This window comes from Lepisma saccharinum, chromosome 7, assembly GCF_977018435.1.
Source record: "Lepisma saccharinum chromosome 7, izLepSacc3.1, whole genome shotgun sequence".
Classification (NCBI taxonomy): Eukaryota; Metazoa; Arthropoda; class Insecta; order Zygentoma; family Lepismatidae; genus Lepisma; species Lepisma saccharinum.
Genome location: NC_139235.1, coordinates 960,009 through 985,068, shown reverse-complemented (window position 1 = coordinate 985,068; position 25,060 = coordinate 960,009). Strand labels below are relative to the sequence as shown.

The 25,060-nt window shown below is 34.9% G+C and overlaps 1 protein-coding gene across 1 annotated transcript; it reads right to left on the bottom strand.

The window, feature by feature from the left end:
* Window positions 1-5,082: 5,082 nt before the first annotated feature.
* On the bottom strand, window positions 5,083-25,033 carry LOC145989678 (putative lipid scramblase CLPTM1). Its single transcript, XM_083124892.1, has 11 exons — window positions 24,877-25,033; window positions 22,542-22,778; window positions 22,157-22,315; window positions 18,124-18,324; window positions 17,052-17,169; window positions 15,099-15,201; window positions 11,908-12,149; window positions 10,927-11,102; window positions 8,450-8,690; window positions 6,535-6,702; window positions 5,083-6,143 (listed from the first exon to the last, which is right to left on the bottom strand). The coding sequence occupies exons 1-11, from the start codon at window positions 24,991-24,993 to the stop codon at window positions 5,989-5,991; spliced, it is 1,917 nt and encodes a 638-aa protein (XP_082981018.1). The 5' UTR covers window positions 24,994-25,033; the 3' UTR covers window positions 5,083-5,988.
* Between the last annotated feature and the right edge of the window lie 27 nt (window positions 25,034-25,060).

Sequence of the window (25,060 nt, the reverse complement as noted above, 5' to 3'; positions counted from 1 at the left end):
ATAATTTCATTTTAGCCACAATAATATGTGTTAATTATTGCATTAACACAATAAATTCAAATTTAAGCAATGTTATTAGGGAACTACACTCTTTTGGGGGAAATGTGACTTGTTTGCCCCCCTGGGAAAAATACTCTCATGTTTCGAAGATATTTCGCATTTATATTAAGTAAAGACACAATTTTTAAAATAATTTATGTGCCGAAAGTACTTCTAAAATGTTATGTTTCAGGAGACAAAAAGAAACACAAATATATTCCGCTTGACATGCATGCGGGTTTTGATGTGTTGTGCGGTTGGCAATACTGTGGATTTTCTCAGTGTCTGCGATGTAAGCAGCTCGGCGGTTGAGGCAAGACTGGCACGGAAGATTCTGTGCTCAGTTCCCGCGCGTATTGATACATAAAACCTGCTGCAAGGTTAACCTGACGCTTGGTATAGACGGGCTTATGGTACATGATGACGTTATTGCTCTATAGCACCTTTTTCCTTGCGATTATTACGTGAGACAATGTACCAGTCAAGCAGCTGCTTGGGCTGAAAGCAATGATATATAAATAGTAGGGATGGGACCGATTAATCGGTATCGACCAATATAGACATATCGGTGTATTGGTAAAATTACCAATTATTTTACCGATGCGATATATCAATAAATATCTGATAATTTAGTGCAAAATGTCTAAATATGTAACTTCTTTTGTACTGCAGTCACCTGGAAACACACATTTATTAAGGAGATCAATGGACATTTCAGGTTCCTCAAGGACCATTTCTAATTTTATATCTGATTGGTAGAATATCAGTATTGGTAAATTTTATATCGGTACTTTATCGGAATAGGTCAAAATTTCATATCGACCCATCCCTAATAAATAGCTAGATAGCTGACTCGCGACGGACGAGTGAAGCCACACTGGTCTCCGTGTACAGCTAGAACACGTTGGCTGTATGCACGGTAGCCATAATTATGGTTATTTCTTGCAGTGCATTTAACTGCATAACACTGGAAAAGCCAGGGTCGGATGTTCCCTTTCATAAATATGCATTTATTAATTGTGTACCTACATTTCTACTGCGAAATACGTAACTATTCTATGTATATGTTACTAGAAATGTAAGAATGCGTGAAAGGAAGTCAATTCGTGTTTCGCTCTACATATTTTTATAATTTTATATTATTTGTGGGACATGCCAGGCGCTGACTTAGGAGGGTGAGGCACTTTCTCAATTCCTCAAGAAGTAAGGTCCTTTTTACCCTTTGGGCACCTGATGGCAGCACGCTTGGCAGCCGCCCGGACACCAACTCCCGTCAAATCACATGCGATATCTCCGCTATGGAAACCACTAGCTTTGAAATGACTTCAAGTTCTCAGAATTATAGTTACAATTACATTCAAAAGCAGCACATTAATTGTCACGGGGGTTGTTGGAAATGTTGTCCTCGTACATCCACACCTTTTGGGCATGTTTTCAGAATATTTCGCAGAGCTTTGGTAACAAGACACGTTAAAAGGAAATTTCCTAACAGCTCGCGGCGCAAGTGGCAACAGAAACACATGGCTTTGCGCATAACTTGTGAATTTCTTTCTTAACCTCGTTCCATTTCAGTAACTTCGCGATCTCAGTTCAGTCATATTTTTAAACACATATGGCCTCCCCGAGGTGCAGTGGTAGCATCGTCGCCTTGTAATGAAGGGGTCCCGGGTTCAATTCCCGGTGGAGGCACTAAGTGGTTCGAATACCACTTTAAACTGTAGGTCAAGTCCAGATTAGCTTTACTGTGTTCATTGATTCCATTCACATGAAGAGGAATGAAGTATTATTTCTTGTACACAAATGTGAATGTTAGCAACATTTGTACCTTGTTCGATAGCTGATAACACAAGTAATTTAAGTAATTTGTACGCTTCGTGTCATGCCATTTTTGTTATTAATATGTTGTCAAGTAAACTAAGATTTGATTTTTTTATCACCACTTGTAAGTTTAGATCCACCCGTTACTTACATGATATTGTTATTTGGGACAAACTTTTTTCAACGAACCACTTATTTGTTAGCTATCAGAAAATGCTGAAATATGTGCCATACAATGAGCTGTTTTTTCTCAATTCATATTTTTATGTGGAAAATTGTCATTTAAAAGAAAACAATAGAAATTTGATTATCTCAAACTACTAATTTTCGGACGGGGTATCATATGGTCAAATTTATTGCAAATTGCCTCTACTTTAACCCCTTTCAGGGAATACATCTAATTACAGGTCACCCTGTGTATATATGTATGTTTTCACAAGTAAAAAAAATGATAAAACAAGGAGTTAATTTGCTTGAATAGCATTCATTATACGAGGGCTGGGGAGTAAGTCATAGCAACCCAGCAATATTTTGACAATCGAAGGATGTATTAAAAATTTGTGACATACAACAAAGAGTATACTGGATTGCCATGACTTACTCCCCAACCCTCGTATTTATAATTGGATAATCACAAGGATGAGGATGAGTGATGAAGACACACTCACAAACACCCATGCCAAGTCCTATCCTTTGAACCCAGGACCTCTAGCGTCGTAGCACAATGTGCTAACCACTCTGCCACTTCCTTCAAGCTTGACTACTACATTCCAAATGAATGCAAGAATCCACACGAAACACTGAGTCTTTGCATGCAATTAAAAATGCTGAATTGCAATAAATTATGATTTTCTAAATTTAGTACGCAACAAAGCCAAACTTTCTTGCCTTAGACGATTCCATGAAAACCCTTTCAACTTAGCATCCAGAGAAGACAGTTAGAAACAGTAGGTGCCAAATTTAGCTCATCCTCCATGTTGCAAATTTTCAAGTTAACATTAATAACTAGGGGCATGCATATTTCATTTTTGACGAAAAAACGAAATTTGAAAAAACACATTGTAGTGTTAATTTTTTATGTTTTTTGAAAGGTGTGAGATGCATTTTGTGATTGACGAAAAAACGAAATTTGAAAAAACACATTGTAGTGTTAATTTTTTATGTTTTTGAAAGGTGTGAGATGCATTTTGTGACCATATTTTGTCACGAAATAATGCAAAATGAACTGCAAAAAGCGAAATTAACTCAAACACGAAATTCAGGGTTTATTCACCGACGTGGCACCCTCTGAGGTCTGAATTATCCTGAGAGTTATGCAATTCCCGGAAAATTGATTAATTCTGCTGCTAATATTGGACAAGCAAAAATGGACTCCTTTACACAGAAATAAACTTAATACTCTGATAACTACATAAATGTGCTATTACAAGTGAAATGTTAATTCTGTGGAATAAATGTAGTTTTTAAATCAAATTTAGGATTATATTCACAATTTTAAACCAATATGTCTTTTTATATACCACTTTTCATCCATTTTTTCACCGCTATAACACCGATATTTTATATTATTTACCACTTTTGAACCCGAAATTGACTGAGTTTTTGTACCGAAATTTTTCTTTTTTCTTTACCAAAAATATGTGCCTATTAATAACAGTTACTTCACAACACTTAAATTTTTAGTTAGAATTATTCAAAAAGTAACTATTACTTCCAACCGCAGGTTAGTATCACATTACCAAAATTACATGAGTAATTGCAACAGTACTTTGCTTGTAGGATTTATTTGCAATGACGGAAAATACTTTCACTTGTTTTAAACTTGTGCATGGAAGAAATGAATTGCTAACAAATCCAGCCTTTGTTTGTTGGAATTATTTTTCCTTTGTGAGGAAGCCCCACAAAAAAAGCTGCCATTTTCCTGCCTTTTTTGTTCGACACCAAGACTTGCAAGTCATAATTGTTCAATATGTGTGTTAATAATAATGAAAAAGAAGAAAATCGCAAATCCAGCCAAAATTGAGACATTATAACGTAAAAACTACGAGCATGCTAGAGGATCTCTATCGGGATGCAAAAGGTTAATCTTCCCAACTGTTTATCATCTCTGTTGGGAGACAACACTGTTTTCACGTTTTTCCAGCTTTTTCATAAGAGCCGATTCTTTCCATTGTCAGTGAAGAAGTTTTTAGTGTTTTCTTACATTTTTAATGTGTCTCTCCTTTATAACCTTCAACTTTTATTTTTTACAAAGGGTTTTTTTACACCCCTTTTTTAAGTCTTACCTAAGAATTTTAAACAAGGGCCTATTCTCCGCATACATTTAAGGGTACGAAAGTGCCAAAGCACCCAAGAATTTTAATTCATTCAATGCTTGTGGTTAATATTTACACAGCATGCATCCTGGTTGGTTAATCTTGGGAAGCCAGGATTTATGGAGAACATCACGTTAGAATAGAATAGAAAAAGTGTTTTTACATAAATGGTGACGACTGCAGAAGTGGTCACGATTGCATTGCCATTCTTCCTGTGGTTGGCTTCCCTGATGGTACAGTGATAATGTTGTTGCTTTATAATCAAGGGATCTTGTGGTCAATCCTACTTTAAACTATCGGTCCAGTCCCAATTAGCTTATTTCAGTATAAATTTACACAACCCTTTCCATTCTATGGTTTCCATCATCTAGTAATTTTATCAAACATTTTACAAAGAAATTAAATTCTCTTGAAATGTAATGTTAGAATAAGTATGGATAAATTCACTAGATAATGGACAATTAGCATTCCATGCTAATAGTGAACCATTTTTACTTACATTCAGGGCATTAATTGTCCCCCTCCCCCTTTCCTGTGGCCAATTCAACGCTATTTATGAGTTTTGTTTTCCAAGCTTGAAATTACATATAAAACTTATATAATTATTCTAGGATGTTTAGTTTCAAGTGTTTTGGACAATGACTTAACACTGCTAAATGTTTCACTGAAATTTGGAAAATTCATGTAGAATCGATTGTCAATTTTGGGTACCCTGAATTCCTATTCATTACACACTGAAACAACATAAATTTTCAAAAATGTATTTTCAGATGTAGGCCCAAGGTACAGCCTATTCTTAAACGTAAGATCAAAATATCACAATACAAATTCTTGCTGATGATCATGAACATCATTTAAGACAGGATTCAGAGATTGGCTTAATCAAAACATTTTAATAACAACACAAGGGTAAACAAACTTTAATTTAATAAACATGTGCTGACTGCCTCTCACCATGTACACAAAATCTGCAAATAAATTTCAAAACATTACAACTAACTTTAGATTTCAGGATAAAACATTCACAGAATTTCATTCATGATTCTCTTGCCTTCAATTTTAATACAACTAAACATTTACAGTTTCACTAGCGACATAACATGACAGCATATACTTTGGGCAAGAGGTAACAGACAATATTCTTATTCTTGATAATATATAAGTATATACATATCTGTACACAATGGCTTCAAAATACACTAATTTTAAATTATGTTCTAACAGGTAGGACGTTTTTGGTGAGCCACTGATTTTCTTTTGTGTGTGTGTGTGTGTGTGCGAAGTTTCCTAACTGCCGGTACTAGCCTGCCTCAATCGTTCTACGAAAAGAAGCACCGGACACGAAGTTGAATACAAGACAGTGAATAAGCACTAGAATATTTTCACTGTTACATCCTGATTACATTTGTTATGCCTAATGGACATGAAATGACAAATGAAAAATGAATCAAAAACACAAACCAGACTCAATTTCACCATAATTTCTTCATTCATCACACCCACGTATAGATAAAGGATGCAGCATTCATTATTTTAACGATCTCTCCCCCCACCCCACCCCCCATTTTCATTTTTTAATAAAAACTTAGAAAAATTATACATGAACACACTGTAAGTGAAGTACAAACCTTATATTAATATTGTAACAAATATTTATCTATTACAAAATAATCGAAACTGCTAATGTAATTATCACAGCAAAACACATTTTGATCTACATAGATAATCACACTGTAAATGCTGCAAACACTTCTCTACTTTTCTTTAATGCAAAATGGTGAGGTGTAACTTCTGACTGGCCTAAGTTTGCAGTTCATTAATCGTTCTTTTTGTCGCTGACCGCTACGACCCCGTTGCTCTGCTTAGTCTTTTCTGCTTCCTCCATTTCAGCTGAGAATCCAAACTCGTTAACTCTTGAAGGATCGGTTTTGTATATCCAGCGTTGATACAAAAAGATGAAGAAGACTATATCTGGGGGAGGAAATATGAGCCATATTAGATTCATAACATAAACACGGTTAAAATTTAGTTGAATGCATAAAATGCAATAATTCTGTGAAACTTGTACCACCTTCGAGTTTGGCAATTAATTCTTATCTCGTTGTATGGGTCCATGTGAGCACAGCAAAAGAAAAGCATAATTAATTAATGAATCTTTTATTTTTGGACCTAACAGCTTTTAAGATCTTTTTTGTCCATGAGTTATTCATAGAATATACATATGTAATTGCTTTACATTTTTTTCAAATTTCTAGTTTTCAAGCACTGAAAATTCAATGTCCTTAGTAATTCTCCTATTTTACTGCTGCTAATTCTGTGCCATATAATTTACATAACTAACTAATGGTTAGTAGGTACTTACCATCTCTGAAGCACCCTATTCTGTACATAGTTGGCATTTTAATAACAAATGCAAATATATCATCAATAAATGTATTCAAAAACTTATAGGTCATCATTCGCCATGGTAGGTGAGCAACAGACTTCAATTTATAGTTGATGAATAGCTGCGGTGTCATCATTATGAAACCTGGAAGAATAACAAATTACATGCCATTTCATCATAATGTAAAGAATTTTAACGTATTTACTTACAACAATTGTTTATTGGCTGAGATTGTAAAAAATGCCAAATTGAATTAAACAGGTTTCATACATTTGAGGTACTATCACGCAAGCATAACTGCACATGAAAAATATTAGGTGGAACAATGGGACTGCATGAGAGTCCTAGTTGAGCCTGCATTTTTCATGCAAATTTCTATGCATTTATGAGGTACGTGAACATATCATCAGGGTTTCTTCCTTTAGTGCATTGAGTCATTGGTTCGACCCCGTGTGGGAGCTTGACAAAGGCCCTGCATTTTGGGGAAAATTGGGGAGTTAATTGAAAACAGTAGTGGACTCATCTAGAAACCCAGATATGAGGTGATGAAACTCAATGTGCTAACATGCGTCACCTAATGTATGTTTGAGTTTTTTTAAGTCCATTTTAACCCTTAAACTCCCATTGGGGTCCAATGGACCCCATGACTAACTTTGGCAGTTGACGGTTCATATTGATTTATCACGAATTACATGTTAGGCTGTTACTTTTCTTATGTTTGATTGTTCTTTTTATTATGTGTCAGTTTGTTTCCTTAATATTTTCTTTTAAAAAATGTAGCATCTTTTACCAGATGGACCAAATAATTTTTGTGTTGTTTTTTGGTTTTTCAACAGATGGCGCTATGGTTGTGCTACTGTTGTATGTTATACAATTCAGTTTGTTATTAACTATTCTATTTCACTTCTACCTAGAAGAAAATTCCAGTTATATAATGATTTTTAAGTCATGGGGTCCAATGGATTTAATAACAAACTATGTTTTATTGATTCTGGTTTTCTCTTAATGTTTGCATGCTTGATATTCTTCCATAACCCTTAAATTCCCGGAACAAAATACTTACTACCTAGAAGAAAATTCCAGTTATATAATGATCCAATGGACCCCAGTGGTATTTTACTTCAGTATTTTGATCCAGGAATTTAAGGGTTAAACACAGATTGGCTAATCAGGACTAGACCTACAGTTTAAAGTGGAATCTGAACCACTATGTGCCTCTGTGGGGTATCGAACCTGGGATCCCTTGACTACAAGGTGGCATGGCAATGTTACCAATATGCCATCAGCTGTTTAACAGACCTTCTTGGGCTGTTGCATTTGGAACTTAATTTTAAATATGGTTGATTGGTTGTATCAGCATCAGCCTATATCAGCGGTAGTGAATAGTATGAGTTGGGCCTTATATACTGATACTGGCCAATCGTTTCCCAGCATTTTGGTCTTTCATGGGTCTCCAAAAATGCTGTCACATTTTTCAAGGAGTCTAATTATCCTAAAAGTTTCGCAAAATTCAAAGTTTCCATTCATTTTGTATTTTGTGATTACCTGATTCAGCTAGAACACTGTATATCGCTAATATCAAAAGCTCTTAATAATTTATTTGAATGTCATCTTTTACAAGAAATTTCAAGAATCAACTCTCAAAATTACAACGTCGAACTGAGCTCTGCTTTTATAAGGCATATGCAATGTGTTAAACAACAGTAAACAATGTCTATAAGAGGATAATGCTGGGAAAAGGTATTTTTTGTGATTTAAACCTTTTTATTCATTGATTTAAACTTTTCTATTCATATGCATGTCTTGTCAAAAGCTAAAAACAATGTTGAAAGAATGTGGTAGCAACTACAAAACCAAATGTTCAAAAAAGATAAGGAAATTTGATACTTACCAAATGTTAACAAGAAACCATACAGCATGGACAAGACCCAGGAGTACCAGCCTTTGTGTTCAAGGTAAAGCAGGGAATACACTGCATAACCTCCTAATAGGGGAAACAACGCCCATGACAGGTATTTAAATGCTAACATATCATACTGCTTCGTACTAGATTCAACGTATGACCCTTTGTCTTTGAATGTGATGTATGGAATAAAGCCCATAATCTTCTGATTCACCTGAACATCCGTGACCTAAAAGAAAAGATAATAATGATATACTGTAATCACATCCATTTCTTACACATTTCTATTAATTTAACATAGAGCTATCAGGTCCCGTAAAAAGTCCTGCGATTTTTTTCATAGCCACATTTTACCTGGTTTTGTTGAGACAAGGCCAATCCTGTCAATTTTATATTTGAGTTTAATTGTACGCTGTTCTCCAATTAAAAAACTTTGTTGCAATGAGATAGACAATTATGGGCTGAATCTGTCAAAAGAACATTATCAATTTTTTTCTTCCTTCAAAAACGTTGCTAAAAACAAATGAATATAGGTATAGATAAAAAAAAGGGCAACTATTGCAGTTAAGGTGTTTTGCAACTTCTGGAAAGGTTATTTTATTTTGTCAGAAGAATAAGTTGCTGAGCTAAGTACTGCTGTTAAGTTGGATAATGAATATTAACCATAGTATTCTGCCTTAAGAGTGCAAAAATTTGTGCTACTGGGATGAATATTGTTAACATTTTTATTTAGTTCAGTGGCATCAGTAGAGGCACATATTTTTTGGTAAATAAAAAAGCAAACTTTCAGTATAAAAACTGAGTCAATTTCGGGTTCAAAAGCGGTAAATAATATAAAATATCGGTGTTATAGCGGTGAAAAATTGGATCAAAAGTGGTATATAAAAAGACATTTTGGTTTTAAAATTGTGAATATAATCCTAAATTTGATTTAAAAACTACACTTATTCCACAGAATTAACATTTCACTTCTGATAGCCCATTTACGTAGTTATCTGAGTATTAAGTTTATTTCTGTGTTACCCCCACACCCCCTATACGCCTTCATGGCGTGGTGCTATGCACAGGGGAGCACTTTACTTTTTTTCTGATTTTTGTTTCTCCAATATTAACAGCAGAATTAATCAATTTTCCGGGAATTGCATAACTCTCAGGATAATTCAGACCTCAGAAGGTGCCACATCGGTGAATAAACCCTAAATTTCGTGTTTAAGAGTTAATTTCGCTTTTTGCAGTTCATTTTGCATTATTTCGTGACAAAACATGGTGACAAAATGCATCTCACACCTTTCAAAATCATGAAAAATTAACACTACAATGTGTTTTTTCAAATTTCGTTTTTTTGTCAAAAACAAAATATGCATGCCCCTAGGCATCAGTTATAATAATGTCTCATCCAGTGATTTCTAAGTTACATCTCGCTATCTATTGTAAAGAAGTTATTCTTTGGTCAAGACCACAGTTGCTCAACAAATGTGTGTTGGTCACCAAGCATGAATCTATGGAAGTGAAAATTCAACGAGTTCCACTTGGACCATGACAGTATCGAGGCAACATAAAATATTTGCAATGTGTTTGGGGAAGATTCACTGTTAAGATCACAGGTTCCAGTTTTGGCTTGCCAAGTTTCGTAATGGAGATAAAATCTTGAAATGATTAATGTCTTTCAGGAAGACCACACCAGGTGGCTAACCCCTATTGGATCTCATCACCTTTGCCCTATTCACCAGCACCAGCCCATTCATCAACAGACTACCACTTTCTTTGGACTTTGGACAAACATACATGGGTTGGGGGGGGGGAGTTACAAAAGAGGCATGTTGCAGAAACTATGCCTACATATATTTTTTCCCATGAAAAAAGTTCATGAAAGGCAAAAATTGCCTTGTGGGACGTTACCAAAAGGTTGTCACTTGTGCTGGTTATTATTTCGTGGAAGAAATGTTAGTCAAAGTAGGTGGTCCTACATTAATGTCAGGACAGGACTCTTTACGTGACTCAATACTACTAATTCATTTTAAAAATTGACAAGTACTGAAAAAAATACTAGATTCTTTTTTGACAGAAATACAAAGTGTGAGATTTGGATGAGTTCTATGAGAGAGAAGTGCCATAATTTGTCGCAAAATAATACCCAATGCAAAATAAGCCCTTAAAAGATAAAATTTATTCAACTGAACTAAATATAAAATGGCCTGTGGTGGATATGTTGCATTCAACATTTGATGAAAATGCTCTACCTCTGAGCTACCAGGCCAATTTCTACAACTTAAGATCTTTCTAAAATTTTTAAAATATCCATTCTAGATATAATTTACCTTGTTACTAATGAACACCATTGGCATTCACATACATTATATTTAATTCAATTTATTTTTTATATACTGAATTTGAAAATAATTAACTCGAGACGAACAATCATGTCATGCATTGCCAAAAAATATATATATATGCAAATTTCTTACCTTATGTATTTTCCAAATTTCTATACCAAGACCAATGAAACAACTGATCCTCACGATGGTGTTTGTATCATTGTCCAGCACATACAAAAGCACAATGAGGGATTGGAAAACATTAAAAAACACAGATCTCACAGATAATCCTTCAAGAGACTTCCTGTTGTTCCAGAATTGGATATCTGTTCAAGTAAAGACAGGCAATACATTAACAACCACAGTTTCTTCTCATTCATACCAGAATTATACAAATACAAAATGTACACAATATTCCTGGTGATTTCTTTATAAATTTCAAATCATATGATGTAATGAGACATGGATAGAAGTTTCAAATTTATGAATGACAGCTGTAGTAAGATTTTTAGGGCTGAGCCGATAGTGATGTATTGGTACGGAAAAGTATTGAAATATTGGTTAGATTTTGTTTACCGATACCAGCCAATACTTTTGATGTTTTTGTTTTGCAAGGTCTTCAAAAATGTCATGCAACACTTTTGGAGTCTCATTATTCTGGAAATTATGCAAAATTTGAGATTTCCATTTATTTTGCACGAATATTATGTTGAAAAGCTGTACTTTATGATTACATATTTTAAAATCATTATTATTTTTAAGAAAAACTCTGGTAACACTAATATTAAAATATTTTTAAAACACTTTTTAATTGTTACAATTTTCAAGCATCGGTATTGGTGGGAATTGGAAATCGGTTCAGCCCTCAAGATTTAGATCAAGTCCACAGACCTTTTATTACATCTACAAAGAAAATCCACAAAGAATCTATGTTTTTATTTGAGACTTTATGGACAGTAGACACCAAATTTTTCACGATTTTGAATACTCTTACAACATTTCCTGACTTTCACAGCCACACAACTTCCCTGGTTTTTCCAGGTCAGCCAGAACCCTCTCAAAGAAAAAATTACCAATCTTCATTGTTACATCACAGCCCACTATATACATGAGCACAACAAACGAACTTACCATTCTTGAAGGCCAGAAGCTCGAACACACTGTGAAGTACTGAAAAAACAATCGTGATGGCCAACAAGTACGGAGATGTCTCCATCAGAGCCTCCTTCAGTGAATCCTGGTCTTCGTCTTCTTCGTCGGCAAATGCATCACCCAACATGTTGACAGTCCACTTGTTTCGCATGGACTGAGCTGTGTAAAGCTGCCAGCGGAACAACGACAGGGGTTGATATGTAAATGTGAGTTCCATGGTTCTGCATCGAACAAAGAGAGAAAATACAGTGTCATACATTTTAAATTTACATATGGGGCATTCATTCCATTGTCAAGGGTGGAACACATGGACTACATTTCTTTATATTAAAGTAATTATTCTATCAATAGTTAAGGAACATTTTTCTTACTTTCTATTAAGGATGGGATCGATTAATCGGTACTATATCGGTATCAGCCAATATAGGCATATCGGTATCGGTTTATCGGTAAAATTACAGATTATTTTACCGATCCGATATATTGATAAATATCTTACAATTTAGTGCAAAATGCTGCCATTTTCTTGTAATTTTTATGGATAATCTCCATGCCCTACTTTCTAAAAAAGTAAATATCTAAATATGCAATTTCTTTTACACTGTAGTCACCTTGAAACACTAACTTATTAAGGTCAATGAACCTTTCAGGTTCTTCAAGGACCATTTCTAATTTTATATCGGATCGGTAGAATATTGGTTATCGGTATCGGTAAATTTTATATCTGTACTTTATCAGTATCGGCCCATCCCTACTTTCTATGCAATGAAATATGAAACTTGGCACTGTTGATTAAATATAACTACCCTTTCCCATATTTATAGCTACAAGTCAACAATTTTGTGTCACGGGTGGGACAGATGAAACACTGCCTCTTTACTTAATAAGAAATTTATTTTAATTTCTGTGGATTGTTAAATGATGAAAAATAAATTATTTAAGACAAAGAGAGAAGGTAATTGACCTTTGAATATTCTAATGGAGTTGAGGGGGAAATGGAACAGTTAAAGGAGAAATTAATTGTTTTTGGTGTCACGGTGGGACATTGTAGAAAACACAAGTAAATCATAAAGTTAAAATAAACGAGCAATATGTAAAATAGCTACTACCTTCTAACTTGATTATGTTTTATGTATAATACTTGAATTTTTATGCAAATGACAATTTTAGATTGTTAACTCACAAGATAATATAAAATTACTGCATTGCTATTAATTTTAAAAATTGAGATTCACGGGACTTTTGACATGGAATGCCCCTATATCTTAAATCGCCCAACTTACCATCGTGGTTAGAACACTTTCACCTTGGAAGTAATAAAAAGAAGGCAGATGGCATTAACTGTTTACTAATGCTAAACGAAGAATAATAGGAGTAGAAGCCTGAGATGGTTTTATACCGTGTTGTTAACAACAACGTATAAAATTGTATACAATTTTTCCTATATTAATAACTAGAGGCATGCATATTTAGTTTTTGACGAAAACACGAAATGTGAAATAACACATTGTAATGTTAATTTTCCATGATTGTGAAAGGTGTGAGGTGCATTTTTCTACCCTGTTTTGTCACGAAATGAACTGCAAAATGCGAAATAAACCCTGTGAGTTATGCAATTCACGGAAATTTGATTAATTCTGCTGTCATTTTTTGAGAAGCAAGAATGGAACCCTTTATACAGGAATAAACTTAATAATCTGGTAACAACATAAATGTGTTATTAGAAAGGATTTGTTTATTTTGTGTAGTAAGAGCAGTTTTTGAATCAAATTTAGGGTTATATTCACAATTTTAAAACCAAAATGTCATTTTATATACCGCTTGTCACTACTATAACAGCGAAATTTTATTTTATTTACCGCTTTTGAACCTGAAATTGACTAGGTTTTTGTACAGAGATTTTGCTTTTCTATTTACCAAAAATATGTGCCTCTATTAATAACCAAACTTGTATCCTTGTTCCTGGAATTTTGGGAAAAAAGTATTGACGCAGCTTTGATGTATTTTGGATAGCCTATGTATTTTAAGAACCTGAAGAAGGGAACAGTTGTTCAAAACGTTGTTCATTGGAAAACCAGATAGTCACGAATCGTAAGTACAAAAGTTTTTGTATTTTAGAATTGAAATCAGTAATTCCCACATCCACTAATTATCGACACAGGGATGTGCCGAAGCCGATTACAGATGCATGAATATAGGCAGAAATTAACACATCGTACCGATAATACTAGAGTTTCACCTTCTAATAAGTTTTATATTTTAATTTTGTAAGATTTATTGAAAATTAGGTTTTGGATCTTCATCACTGTGGAGTTTTTGTGATAGAATTACTGCAAATTCTCATTAAGAGGATCAAACTACCTCAAAATTAGAAATAAAACAGTACATTGCTGAAATGACGATTCCACGTGATGAGGATCCAGTGTTGTATTGGCAATTCTAAAATGAGCATCCAAACCTGAAGCAAGTGTTGAGAAAATACTTCGGCACACCTGCTGCATCAGTATTTAGTGAACAAGTGTTCAGTGTTGCTGGACAGATTTGTGATAAGGGAAGAAGTGGGATACTTCCTGAAGAGCTTCAAAAACTCATGTTTCTGAAGTTGAATCTGCCAGCATTAAATTTACAATATTAAGAACAAGAATTCATTTTGCATTTCAAAGAACTGCTTGTGTACTAATGTTAAATCTCTGAGAATATATATGTATAACATATGTATAATGAAGTGGAACAATTTTAAGTTTTTCATTTCATTTTCCTTGGAAAATGTAAAATCAAGGAAAATTTTATAGCATCTTGCTCTATTGGGACCACAAATATTGAATGTATAATGTGGGAAAATGTAAAACCGAGGAACATAAAATAGTTTCACTGTATGCAATAGAATTGTACATAGCAAATTTACTTTTTGTCATGCTGAAATTAACATTCCACTTCTGTTAAATAATCTTATGTATCGGAATCGGTTAAATATCAGCATTGTCACATCACTAATTACAGAATTAAATACTTCAACTTCTTATGGATGAGAATTTGTATGGAAACTCTTATGAAATGACGCAAGAAACTGTCATACACCTTATGCTCCGTGATATATGTTTATTTATAAACAAGACATTGTTTTATATAAGATGTAATGTTTAAAAAAAAAAACAATACCAAGTACATACTTCGTGGTCTCATTGATGGGCTGGTAATCTCTGAGCATGTTCCAGAATTCATTCAAATACACAACCGGCTTGTAAGCATCTCCAGTAGGTAGGAACTCAATATCTGAAATGGAAAACACTGATTACTGGCTTCATACACACACAGATAAAAATCCAGGCAGAACTTGCATTTAATTCTCAGGAGGTTCACAGCCTCCTTCTAGCTGTATCTGTGCGTGGATGCAATAATATACTCCTTGTTAACTGTCAACAATTATATTATTTGAATATAAACCAATTTGAACTGCTTGCCTTGAACACTGCAAATAGATTGGGCAAATAATGCATACTACCTCAATACTGGCCAATACAAGCATATTGGGTGTGTCAATTTATCAGTAAAATTGCCTACAATTTCATTAATTTGATATTTCTGTAAATAGCCTGTAGCTTAATTGTACAGTGCGCTATCTTTAATTTGAACAAAAGCACATTCCCCTTTCTAAAACAATTTTAAAAATGTCTACTTAATTCGAATTTTGAAGGTTAAATTTGGATAGTTTGAGTTCAGGTTTCCAATAACTTAACATAAATCTTTCCAAAAGACCAAAGTGGTTCCTACATAAGAAATTCCAACAGATGACTCGTCCCCCTTTTCTTCTTGAAAAGGTTGTTTTTATGGTTAACAGAGGGCAGCGGGAATCCCCAGAGCTTTTGTTTGTAGGAACGTGACCTTCGCCCTCTCAGAAATAAGTTGAGAGGGGAGCAGATAGCCAGACAGAAGGGGTCATTTGTCTGTGTGTTTTAGTGGAGTCACAATGTTGAAACGTGGTGCGTACAGTAGCTTAATATTAGATAAGAAAGTTGAAGTGCTGAGAGAGGTAGAAAGAGGAATGAAAAACAATCACGTGATGCAAATATTCCAATAAGTGTACTGTTCCTGGATGGAGATATGGATAAAACATAGCAGTTGTAAGGTAACGTGTACTGTTCACGTAATAATGCAGTTTTGTGTTTAATACAGTGTGTTATTTCATTGGTGTGTGTTTTTTATTATATTCTGATTAATTCGAATTTTTTTCGTAGCGCCTTGGAGTTCGAATTAAAAAGAATCCACTGTATATTGATCCGTCCTTAGCAGGCTTAAGCAGAGCGGTTAGCACAATGCATTATGATACAAGGGGCCCTGGGTTTGAATTCTGGTCTCAGTGTTCTTTGCGAGTGTCCCTTCATCAAACGAAACACTCATCCTCATCTTCGTGATTAGCCAAAAGTGGCAGAAAAGCAAAGTGAAATAAACCAAATCAATCAATCAAAAAAAAAAAAAAAACTAGCAGGCTTAATTTTATACAGCATAAAAGGATGAATATTGTTACACCATAAACTGTTACTGTCTTTAAATTAATGAGAGATCTGAATTTGCGTTGCACCAAATATACAGGATTTCAGTTTTTGTTTTTATTTATTTACTAGCTAATGGCCCGGCATTGGCCTGGTATTTATTTATCCCAATCTTCTATTAGACAGGAAAATAATGAATTCTAACTATAGCGCAAAATGAACTGGGAGTTGAACGGCATTGGGAGTGTCACTATTCATCTTAGGGACCCCAAAAACTATGGATTCCACACTAATATCGGTCGTTTTCAATTAATTTTACATTTAACCCTTCCAACCCCCACCCCTTGGGGTGCAGGGGTGTCCTGGAGTTGAACGGGATTGGGAGTGTCACTATTCATATTAGCGACCTGGAAAACTATGGATTCCACACTAATATCAGTCGTTTTCGATTATTTTTACGTCAGCACCTCCCCATCCCAGGGATGTCTTACCCCCACAGTATTTCTTTCAATATTGCAAGTGATGCGTGTACCAAGTTTGGTTGAAATCGCTCCATGTGCTCGAGAGTTATGCCGGAACACACACACATACATCCACTTTTATATATAAGAATACACATAACAGGTTACTTACATTCATCTAAAGGTGGTGGAACAGCACCTCTCACCCACGCAGTCTGATCTGTAACCAGGTTGATAGTCGTGTTGGGATGCCAATGGGATACTATTTCTTCCTTCATTATTTCTGCTTTCTGAAACCAAACTTAGATCATGTATTAACAAAGCCAATATTTTCTTACGAAATAAAAAAGGAAAAACATCAAAGTTATCTGAAAAAAATACCTCCCGAAAAGTGCCCAAAAATACTTTGGAGCAAGCCAATTTGTTTAAAGTACATTAATTTCCCTTGGAAACTTATTCTAGAACTTCCTTCTGAAAAAAAGTTGAAGTCTGTCGATGTAACAACATACATGATATTGAAGCAAAATTTTATTATTGTTGTTACTTTGTAAGCCTCTCTGATGGGGCAGTGGAAATGCTGTCACCTTGTAATCAAGGGGTCATTGGTTCAATCCCCAGTGGAGGCACAGTGATTTGGATTTTATTTTCAACTGTAAGTCCAGTCCCAATTAGCCTATTAGTGCAACAAGTGGATTTAAAACAAACTTGTTTAATGAGTGATCATACTCAAGAACAGGGAGTCAAGTCAAAATGGCATCTGAATTTTCGAATTCAGTGTTAAAAAAAATTTCTTTTCATATTTCGAGTAATGCAATTTGCCATTACCTTATTTGAAAATAATGAGTACAGTACATGTATTTTTAGTGTTTGTGTGTTTTCTGTATTTCAGTTAGCTAAGTTTTAAAATCGGCAGTGATATGGAAGAGTTAATCATGATGTTACAGTTCTTTAGGAAGGCCACTCCCTCCGGCACAATAATTAATTACTTTTAATCCAATCTTGAATTAATTAATGAATTAAATATTTGAAGATTACATTTTAAATTGTGTAGCTTTACCTTAGATTCATGGCTTTCTTAGACCATATTTGACAAAAAAAAACTGGCACCTGAATTAGTTCTTGCTTTTTCTAGCCCTGCTCAAAGATGATGCCTAAAATGCCGAATGGTCCTGCGTACTCAAAATTGAAACCACCATGACTTAAGGAGTTTGTTTATTGAAACACTACAGAACAAATACACCTACCCTCTGTATTTCTATCGACGCAGCAGTCTCTCCAGTCAGCAAGTTGTGGGTCTTAGTGTAACGCCGCTTCTTGAACTTGTTCAGTCTTTTACTGGTGTACGCAACAAATCTACCCTTGTAGTTCTTTGCATTTGGGTCGGGAGATCTTCCATTTTTAGTCACATACACGTGGAGGTAGATGGAGCCGTTATTCCTAAGATTCTGCAAATGAAATAGAATAGTCACAGAACAGACTTATTTATTTATTATCCTGCGCACAACAGGCATCTGCCCTTTTACAGTGCACAGTAAATGTCTTACATAGGATTTATACACATCAAAATAATATTTATACACATTTCAGATATTAAAAAAAAATACATATAGGGGTTATATATATCATCCTTAAACATTACCGTGGATAAAAAAAAATGAATCAAACCTTATACAATTACATTCATATATGTACGGGTATATATATACACATAAAGAAGGTAACAATAATAATAATAGTAATAATAATAATAAAAAAATAATAAAAATTAAAAAATGAAGCAAGAATGTTGTCCATTAAATAGCGTTTATACTCAGAAAATTTAGCATATATGTCCAAGTGTATGCCCCTCTCTAACCATTCATTATACAAGCTACACATTCTTCGCAGGGGAGCCATTTCTGCGGATTTTGTATGGGTGCGGGAAATTGCAAAGAGTTGCTTTCTTGATCGCAACTTTGGATGGGGGACATAGAAAGCTATTTTTGAAAGCAGAGGAAGAATCCAATTTGTCGTTAAGAAGTTTGAAAAGAGAAAGGAGCTGATGTATGGTTCTTCTGTTTGCAAGGGAGGTAATGTGTAATTTAATTAGTAATTCGTTATAAGGTGTCATCTTTGGATATGCACCATCTATCCTAAAAACTATATAGCGAGTGAACTTATTTTGAACTTTTTCAATAAGATCTATTTGTTTACTGGTTTGTGGACTCCACACTATAGATGCGTATTCTAATTTGGGCCTAACATATAGGTTAAATAATGATAACAACGCTTTATTTTCATTGAATTCTTTTGCAGTTCTCATAATGAACCCCAGTTTTCTATGCGCGTCATTAACAGTCTTTGTGATATGTGACTGAAACGATAATTTATCATCGAACACTACGCCAAGATCTGTTATTGAGTTTGCCCTGTCTATTTGTGTGTGTGCTATTTCGTAGTTATAGTGTATTGGGGATTTCAATCGGGTAAATGTTACGGCCCTGCATTTCTTATGGTTAAGATTAACTTTATTTGCTTTACACCATGCATTGAGATTTTCGATATCCTCTTGTAATTTAATGGAATCTTCTTCATTGTGAATGCTCCTATAGAATTTTAAATCGTCAGCGAATAAGAGTTTCTCGGAATTTCTAAGCTGTTTTGGTAGGTCATTAATTAATATTAAATACAACAAGGGACCAAGATTAGAACCTTGAGGTACGCCTGAGCCAGCTACAAATTCATCGGAGCAGCAAGCTTGATAATTTACGTATTGTTTTCTGTTTTTGAGATACGAGCACATTAAATCTACGAGGGAAGAGGAGAAGTTACAAAATGCTAATTTTTTCAAGAGAATATCATGGTTTACAGTGTCGAACGCTTTGCAGAAATCTGTGTATATAACGTCTACCTGACCTCTGTTGTCAAGTTCAGTGGAAATGAAGTTTCAAATTTCTACGAGGTTCGTCACGACAGATCTCTTTGGTACGAATCCGTGCTGGTGCGAGGAGAGAATTGGTTTTACGTGAGCAAAAAATTTTTTATAAAGAATCTGTTCTAATAGTTTAGCTGGCGCAGAGAGTATCGCAATTGGTCTGTAGTTTGAAATTTGAGATTTATCTGATGTTTTTGGTATGGGACAAATTTGGGATAATTTCCATTTATCTGGAAATCTCGATGTTTGTATTACAAGGTTGAAGAGTATATGTAGCGGATATTTTAGACTTTCACCACACCCCTTGATTACATAGGGGGGGGATAAGATTAGGTCCTGCCGTTTTTTTAGGTTTAAGGTTCTTTATTGCTGCTTCTACTTCAGCGATTGATATATCCTGTAAATTTAGAGAAGATAGAAGGGCGTCGGTTTCAGACAGAGGGTTTGGTGGTTCGTAACAAGACGGTTCCTGAACGTAAACAGAGTGAAAGTGTTTCGCAAATGCTTCGGCAATTGAGTTGTTGCTGTCGAGTTCTTGATTTTCATTACAGATAAGTTGTGCGTATGATGGTCGTTTTTTGTTTCTTATGAAGGACCAGAATTGCTTCATGTCCCCTGTTTTAACACTAGCTTCAATGCTTTTCAAATAGTTTGAGTACGCATCCTGAATATTCTTTTTTAGTCTGGTTCGTATATTTTTGAATTTTGTTGCATGCATTTGAGTATTCCCTACGTTATGCTTCATTTTACGATGATGTTTTGCTTTGGATGCCAGATCCCTTATAATCTGTCGCGTGAACCAACAAGGGTAGTGGCGGGAGGAGGGGGTTGAAAGAGGAATGCAATCATCGAACACGGACGTGACGATCTGATAAAATTTTTCAATGGCAATATTAACGTCTGAGCACAATTTTAATTCTTTCCAATCTAACGAAGTAAATTTTTTATACATACTGTTAAAATCAGCTTTCCTAAAATTGTAGCGTTTCTCGTTTGGTTCCGGATTTCTTGTTTTACAACGTACATGACTTACTTTCAAATATAAAGTAGGGTGATGCTTATCCTCAGGAACGGACAGAGGTTCTTCTCTGGACAATTTTATGTGGTTCAGATTTGTTAGTACTAGGTCAAGCATTTTCCCATAATTATTCTTAATATTATTTTTGTTTTGTAGACCAGTTAGTTGGAGAAAGTTACATAATGATTGACAGGTTTTATTGTTGTTTAATGCCTTGCAATCTGTATCGCGAATATCCGGAATGTTAAAATCACCAATTATCAGAATCGGACTCCCCGGCGGGCAATGCATAGTTATACAGTTGAAAAGAGCATCATACAGGGCAATATCAGAATTAGGAGGTATATAAATTGCACACATATATATATATATAAAACTACCAGGAATTGTTCGAATTTTAACTATTATTATATCAATATTTGGATCATCTATTAAACATTCTACTTGAATCGCAATAAGTTCCCTTTTGATTCCAATCATTACACCCCCTCCACTTAGCGTGGAGGGTAGACATGTTGCATATCCTACACAACAAAAATAACTATTTATAGTGCTTTTAATTTGTATTAGTAAAAGAGCATCCCAATTGTGTAGCACTAATGTTTTCACCTTGTGATAAAGGGGTCTAAGGAAGTGATGTTCCTGGGAAATTTCCCTGTCATATTCCAACTTGGGGCAAGCCCGGGCACCTAACAACCTGTTAGGCGAGATGAGTCAAGGCAAAAGGATAATAAACCTTTTCCTGCTCCCACAAAAATAGGCAATATAGTTAGGCTGGAAAGTTCATACGAACTAACCGATCTAAACTGACTACGCAACTTCAGACCGCCAACTCCAACGATGCCCTATTCTTCTCTGCACTGCGCATGCATGTAGTGTTGGAAGGAAAAGTCCATTTACCGGGAGGTAGCTTAGGTATTAAACTAACATGCGGTATAAGTGAGAAGCACCGGTTCTGTTTCATGGCATACACAGGGTGGCCTAAAAGTAGGTATACAGTATATACCACTGTCAGCCTGGCATTGTTGTTTGTAAGTTCATTATCCTTTTCAGATATCTTGATACTATGAATGATGGCTGGTAATTTGAAAGTACACAGTCGTAATACTACCACAACTTCTTCTTGTTGTAATTGTTGATGAATAAAGTCACTGGTACTGTATACCTATTTTTGGACCACCCTGTATACAGCAGTGTTGCCACTAGTAAATTTCCAACTCACATACAATTAAAACCACTACAATTCTGATCTTAGTGTAAAAACTCCTTCATGCCAAGTTAAATCGAAGTAATAGTGAAAGAAAAAATATTACAAGTATAATAAAGGTTCTACTGCCATACTAACCTCTGAAACACTAATTTCTTTCTTCTGCATGTGTGTACCATCTCCATAAGGACCTCCAGACCAGTCTCCATACACTAATCCTTTTTTAGTCCAAATTAACGCATCATCGTTATTGAAGTCATCAAAAACTTCATCTTCAGATAAATATACATAAAGGTCCTGTAGTGTAGAAAATAAACAGTATTTATGACAATAAAAAAGATGTATTACTATAAAAAATCTTAGTGGGCTACAAATAAACAATAAAAGAGGAAATGTAATGCAAATACACAAGAATATTGTAGAGAAGAAGAAAAAAATACTTAAACTTCCATTACTGTTCTACTAAGTACTAACATGGACTATTGTGAAGAATTTAAGTACATTGAAATTCTTAATTACTTACAAATTCAGTCCCATTTTCAAATACATTAACAGCTGGAATTTTAACTGCGCCAGGAGTGCCAGTGACAGCAGTGTCTTGTTGAGCAGGCCTCCGGAAGAATGAAGTGATGAAATATATAACCAAGGCCCTTATGATCAGGGATTTTGTGATGGCGAAAAATGACTCCCACTTGGTCGGCTGATACCTCTGCCTTTCCTGATCTATTTGCTCATCCATTGTCCTCTCATCAACTGTACCCTGTGTAAGAAAATTAATTTATTACCAACATGCAAGATTTTTCCGTCAAGACTCAGATTATGTAATATTTTTCACAAAAACACACTAATGTTAAGTATTAGGTCATTTTATAATAGTATGTATAGACAAAGCATCCATTTATAAGTATTAAATCTCATAGTTTTCACCTTTCAGTTAGCCTATGTGTTATTTATAATCTTTGCTAGATTTTCTTTTCACATCCCCAAAAGTTTCTTTCATCATGGATATACCAATGCACACACACACACTCACTCATCTTCAAAATATGTCCCAACTTCCAAAGAACATGAAGAAAGGTTAATTCAACAGAGACTTTAAACAATGTACACTGTATATTGAATACTCACTTTTTATGATAATGTAGTTGTGGAAAGAAATTGTACTGGTTTCAAGGTTCTATGGGGGAAGTATTTTTTCCATGACTGTACACAAGGTGTCCCATATATTGGTGACTTGATGATAATTTGGCTATAAAATATTATGGTAAGGATGTCGAATCGACCCATCTTAATAGAAATATGTTTGAGGAACGACTTGAGATGACCGGACCCCTCTCCGAGTTTCTTCATATTTGGCATACTCACTAATTAAGGCCTCCTAATCACGAATCTGAAGTTAAAATGTGTCGGAAACATCTAGAAATTGCAAAATAAGCGAAAATAAGGCATTAGTTTTCGGAATGGAAACTGTTGATTTTCGCAATTTTTTTTGTTTCACAACCAAATATATATATATATTCCTGATACTACCACGACACCAAATTTTAACTATGTTTGCCTAACCTAACCGAATTAACCACGTGCCAATGGTTTGTGGGGCCAGCGCCAATGGTTCGTGAGACTAGAGTCAATGGTTCGCAATTTCTAGACGTGACCGACAAGTTTTAACTTCAGATTCGTCATTAGGAGGCCTCAATTAGTGAGTATGTGAAATATGAAGAAAATCGGAAAGGGTCCGGTCATCTCAAGTCGTACCGGAACTGGAGAAAAAGTAGTATTAATTGCCCCTGATTCCGGGCTCCGCCCCTGGGGTAATTTTCCTACCATCCCCTACCATGGCCACGCCTTTTTCTATAGAGTCCCTTTGAATGAAAACATGAAAAAATAGGAATGAAAACATGATTTAAAATAAGTTGAATCCTAGTGGAAATTCGCATATATATTCCCGTTGAAAACCAAAGTTCGACCTGGCAATACTGTGTGTTTACAACATGGATTAGGTTCAAGGAAACCAGCTATGGCAAGTAACGTAGTAGTATCTTTTTTATTATTTCATAGAAATGTAACTTCAAATTGAGAAATGCACAGTGGCAATTCAAAGAGTTAAATACGTACTATTAGCGCACAATATTTTTTTACAAACGGTAAAACACAAGGGTCGATTGTGCAGTCTAGCCAATATTATATTTGTAAACGTTGTGGAAGCTTCATAATAGAGAAATCTACCTCACAGAGTAAAAAAAAATCAGAAGAAATGTGGTAATTATGTGAATACACGTCATTAGTAAATAAATGTAATTTATAAAAATAAAAATAAACTGGGATCTGTACAGATCGGCAATGATAAACACATTAAGAGCAAATTTTGTTTCCTATTGGTGAACCGCAACATTTCTTGTGCCAAGGTTGCCGCTTGCTTGGTTTCTCTAATGGCCTTCACCTGGTTTGGGGATGCCAAGGTTCTATTGTGTTTGTTGGTAACCAATTTCCTGGTACTCAAGAAATGCAACTGCGATGAGTCAACCTTCTTCAATAACGTAATTTCTTCCTGGCAAGTTCCCCGGCCTAAATTCCTTAGTAGGTCCAGAAAAGCAATTATAACAAGACTGACAGTTATAATTTTTACAAATTAAACATGGTTCTAACATAACCACTCCACCCGATTACAGAATTTTTTTGGAAATATAATTTTCTAGTTTGCACAATTGAATGAAAATCGTCATGAACTTTAATATTTGTTTAGTTCTTCCTCAATATCCGAGGCTTAGATAAATCATGTCATTGAGCACCAAAAATTAAGGTGAGGATACCGAGTAAAGAAAGACACTCAACAGAGTATGCCTATTTTTTCTACTTACTTCATTATCAGCATTGTCCTGTTGTTCGGTAACTATTTCGCCATTCGCAACATTAGACTCCATTTCCCTTTGATCTTGTTCAGGTACCTCGTCTTCTACTTCTTTAACGACCGCCATGATGATAATCTCATACCCGATGGTCTTGCAGTTCAATGTAGTTACGTTGAAGAGAGAGAAGAATGAA

What these genes read in the sequence shown, in the direction of transcription:
- LOC145989678 (XM_083124892.1), bottom strand. Translation starts at nt 24,993, where the DNA reads ATGGCGGTCGTTAAAGAAGTAGAAGACGAGGTACCTGAACAAGATCAA. An exon ending in AGGACAATGCTGATAATGAA is followed by an intron (nt 22,779 to 24,876) that starts GTAAGTAGAAAA and finishes TTTCTTACACAG; the next exon opens with GGTACAGTTGATGAGAGGAC. An exon ending in AAGAAATTAGTGTTTCAGAG is followed by an intron (nt 18,325 to 22,156) that starts GTTAGTATGGCA and finishes TTTCATTTGCAG; the next exon opens with AATCTTAGGAATAACGGCTC.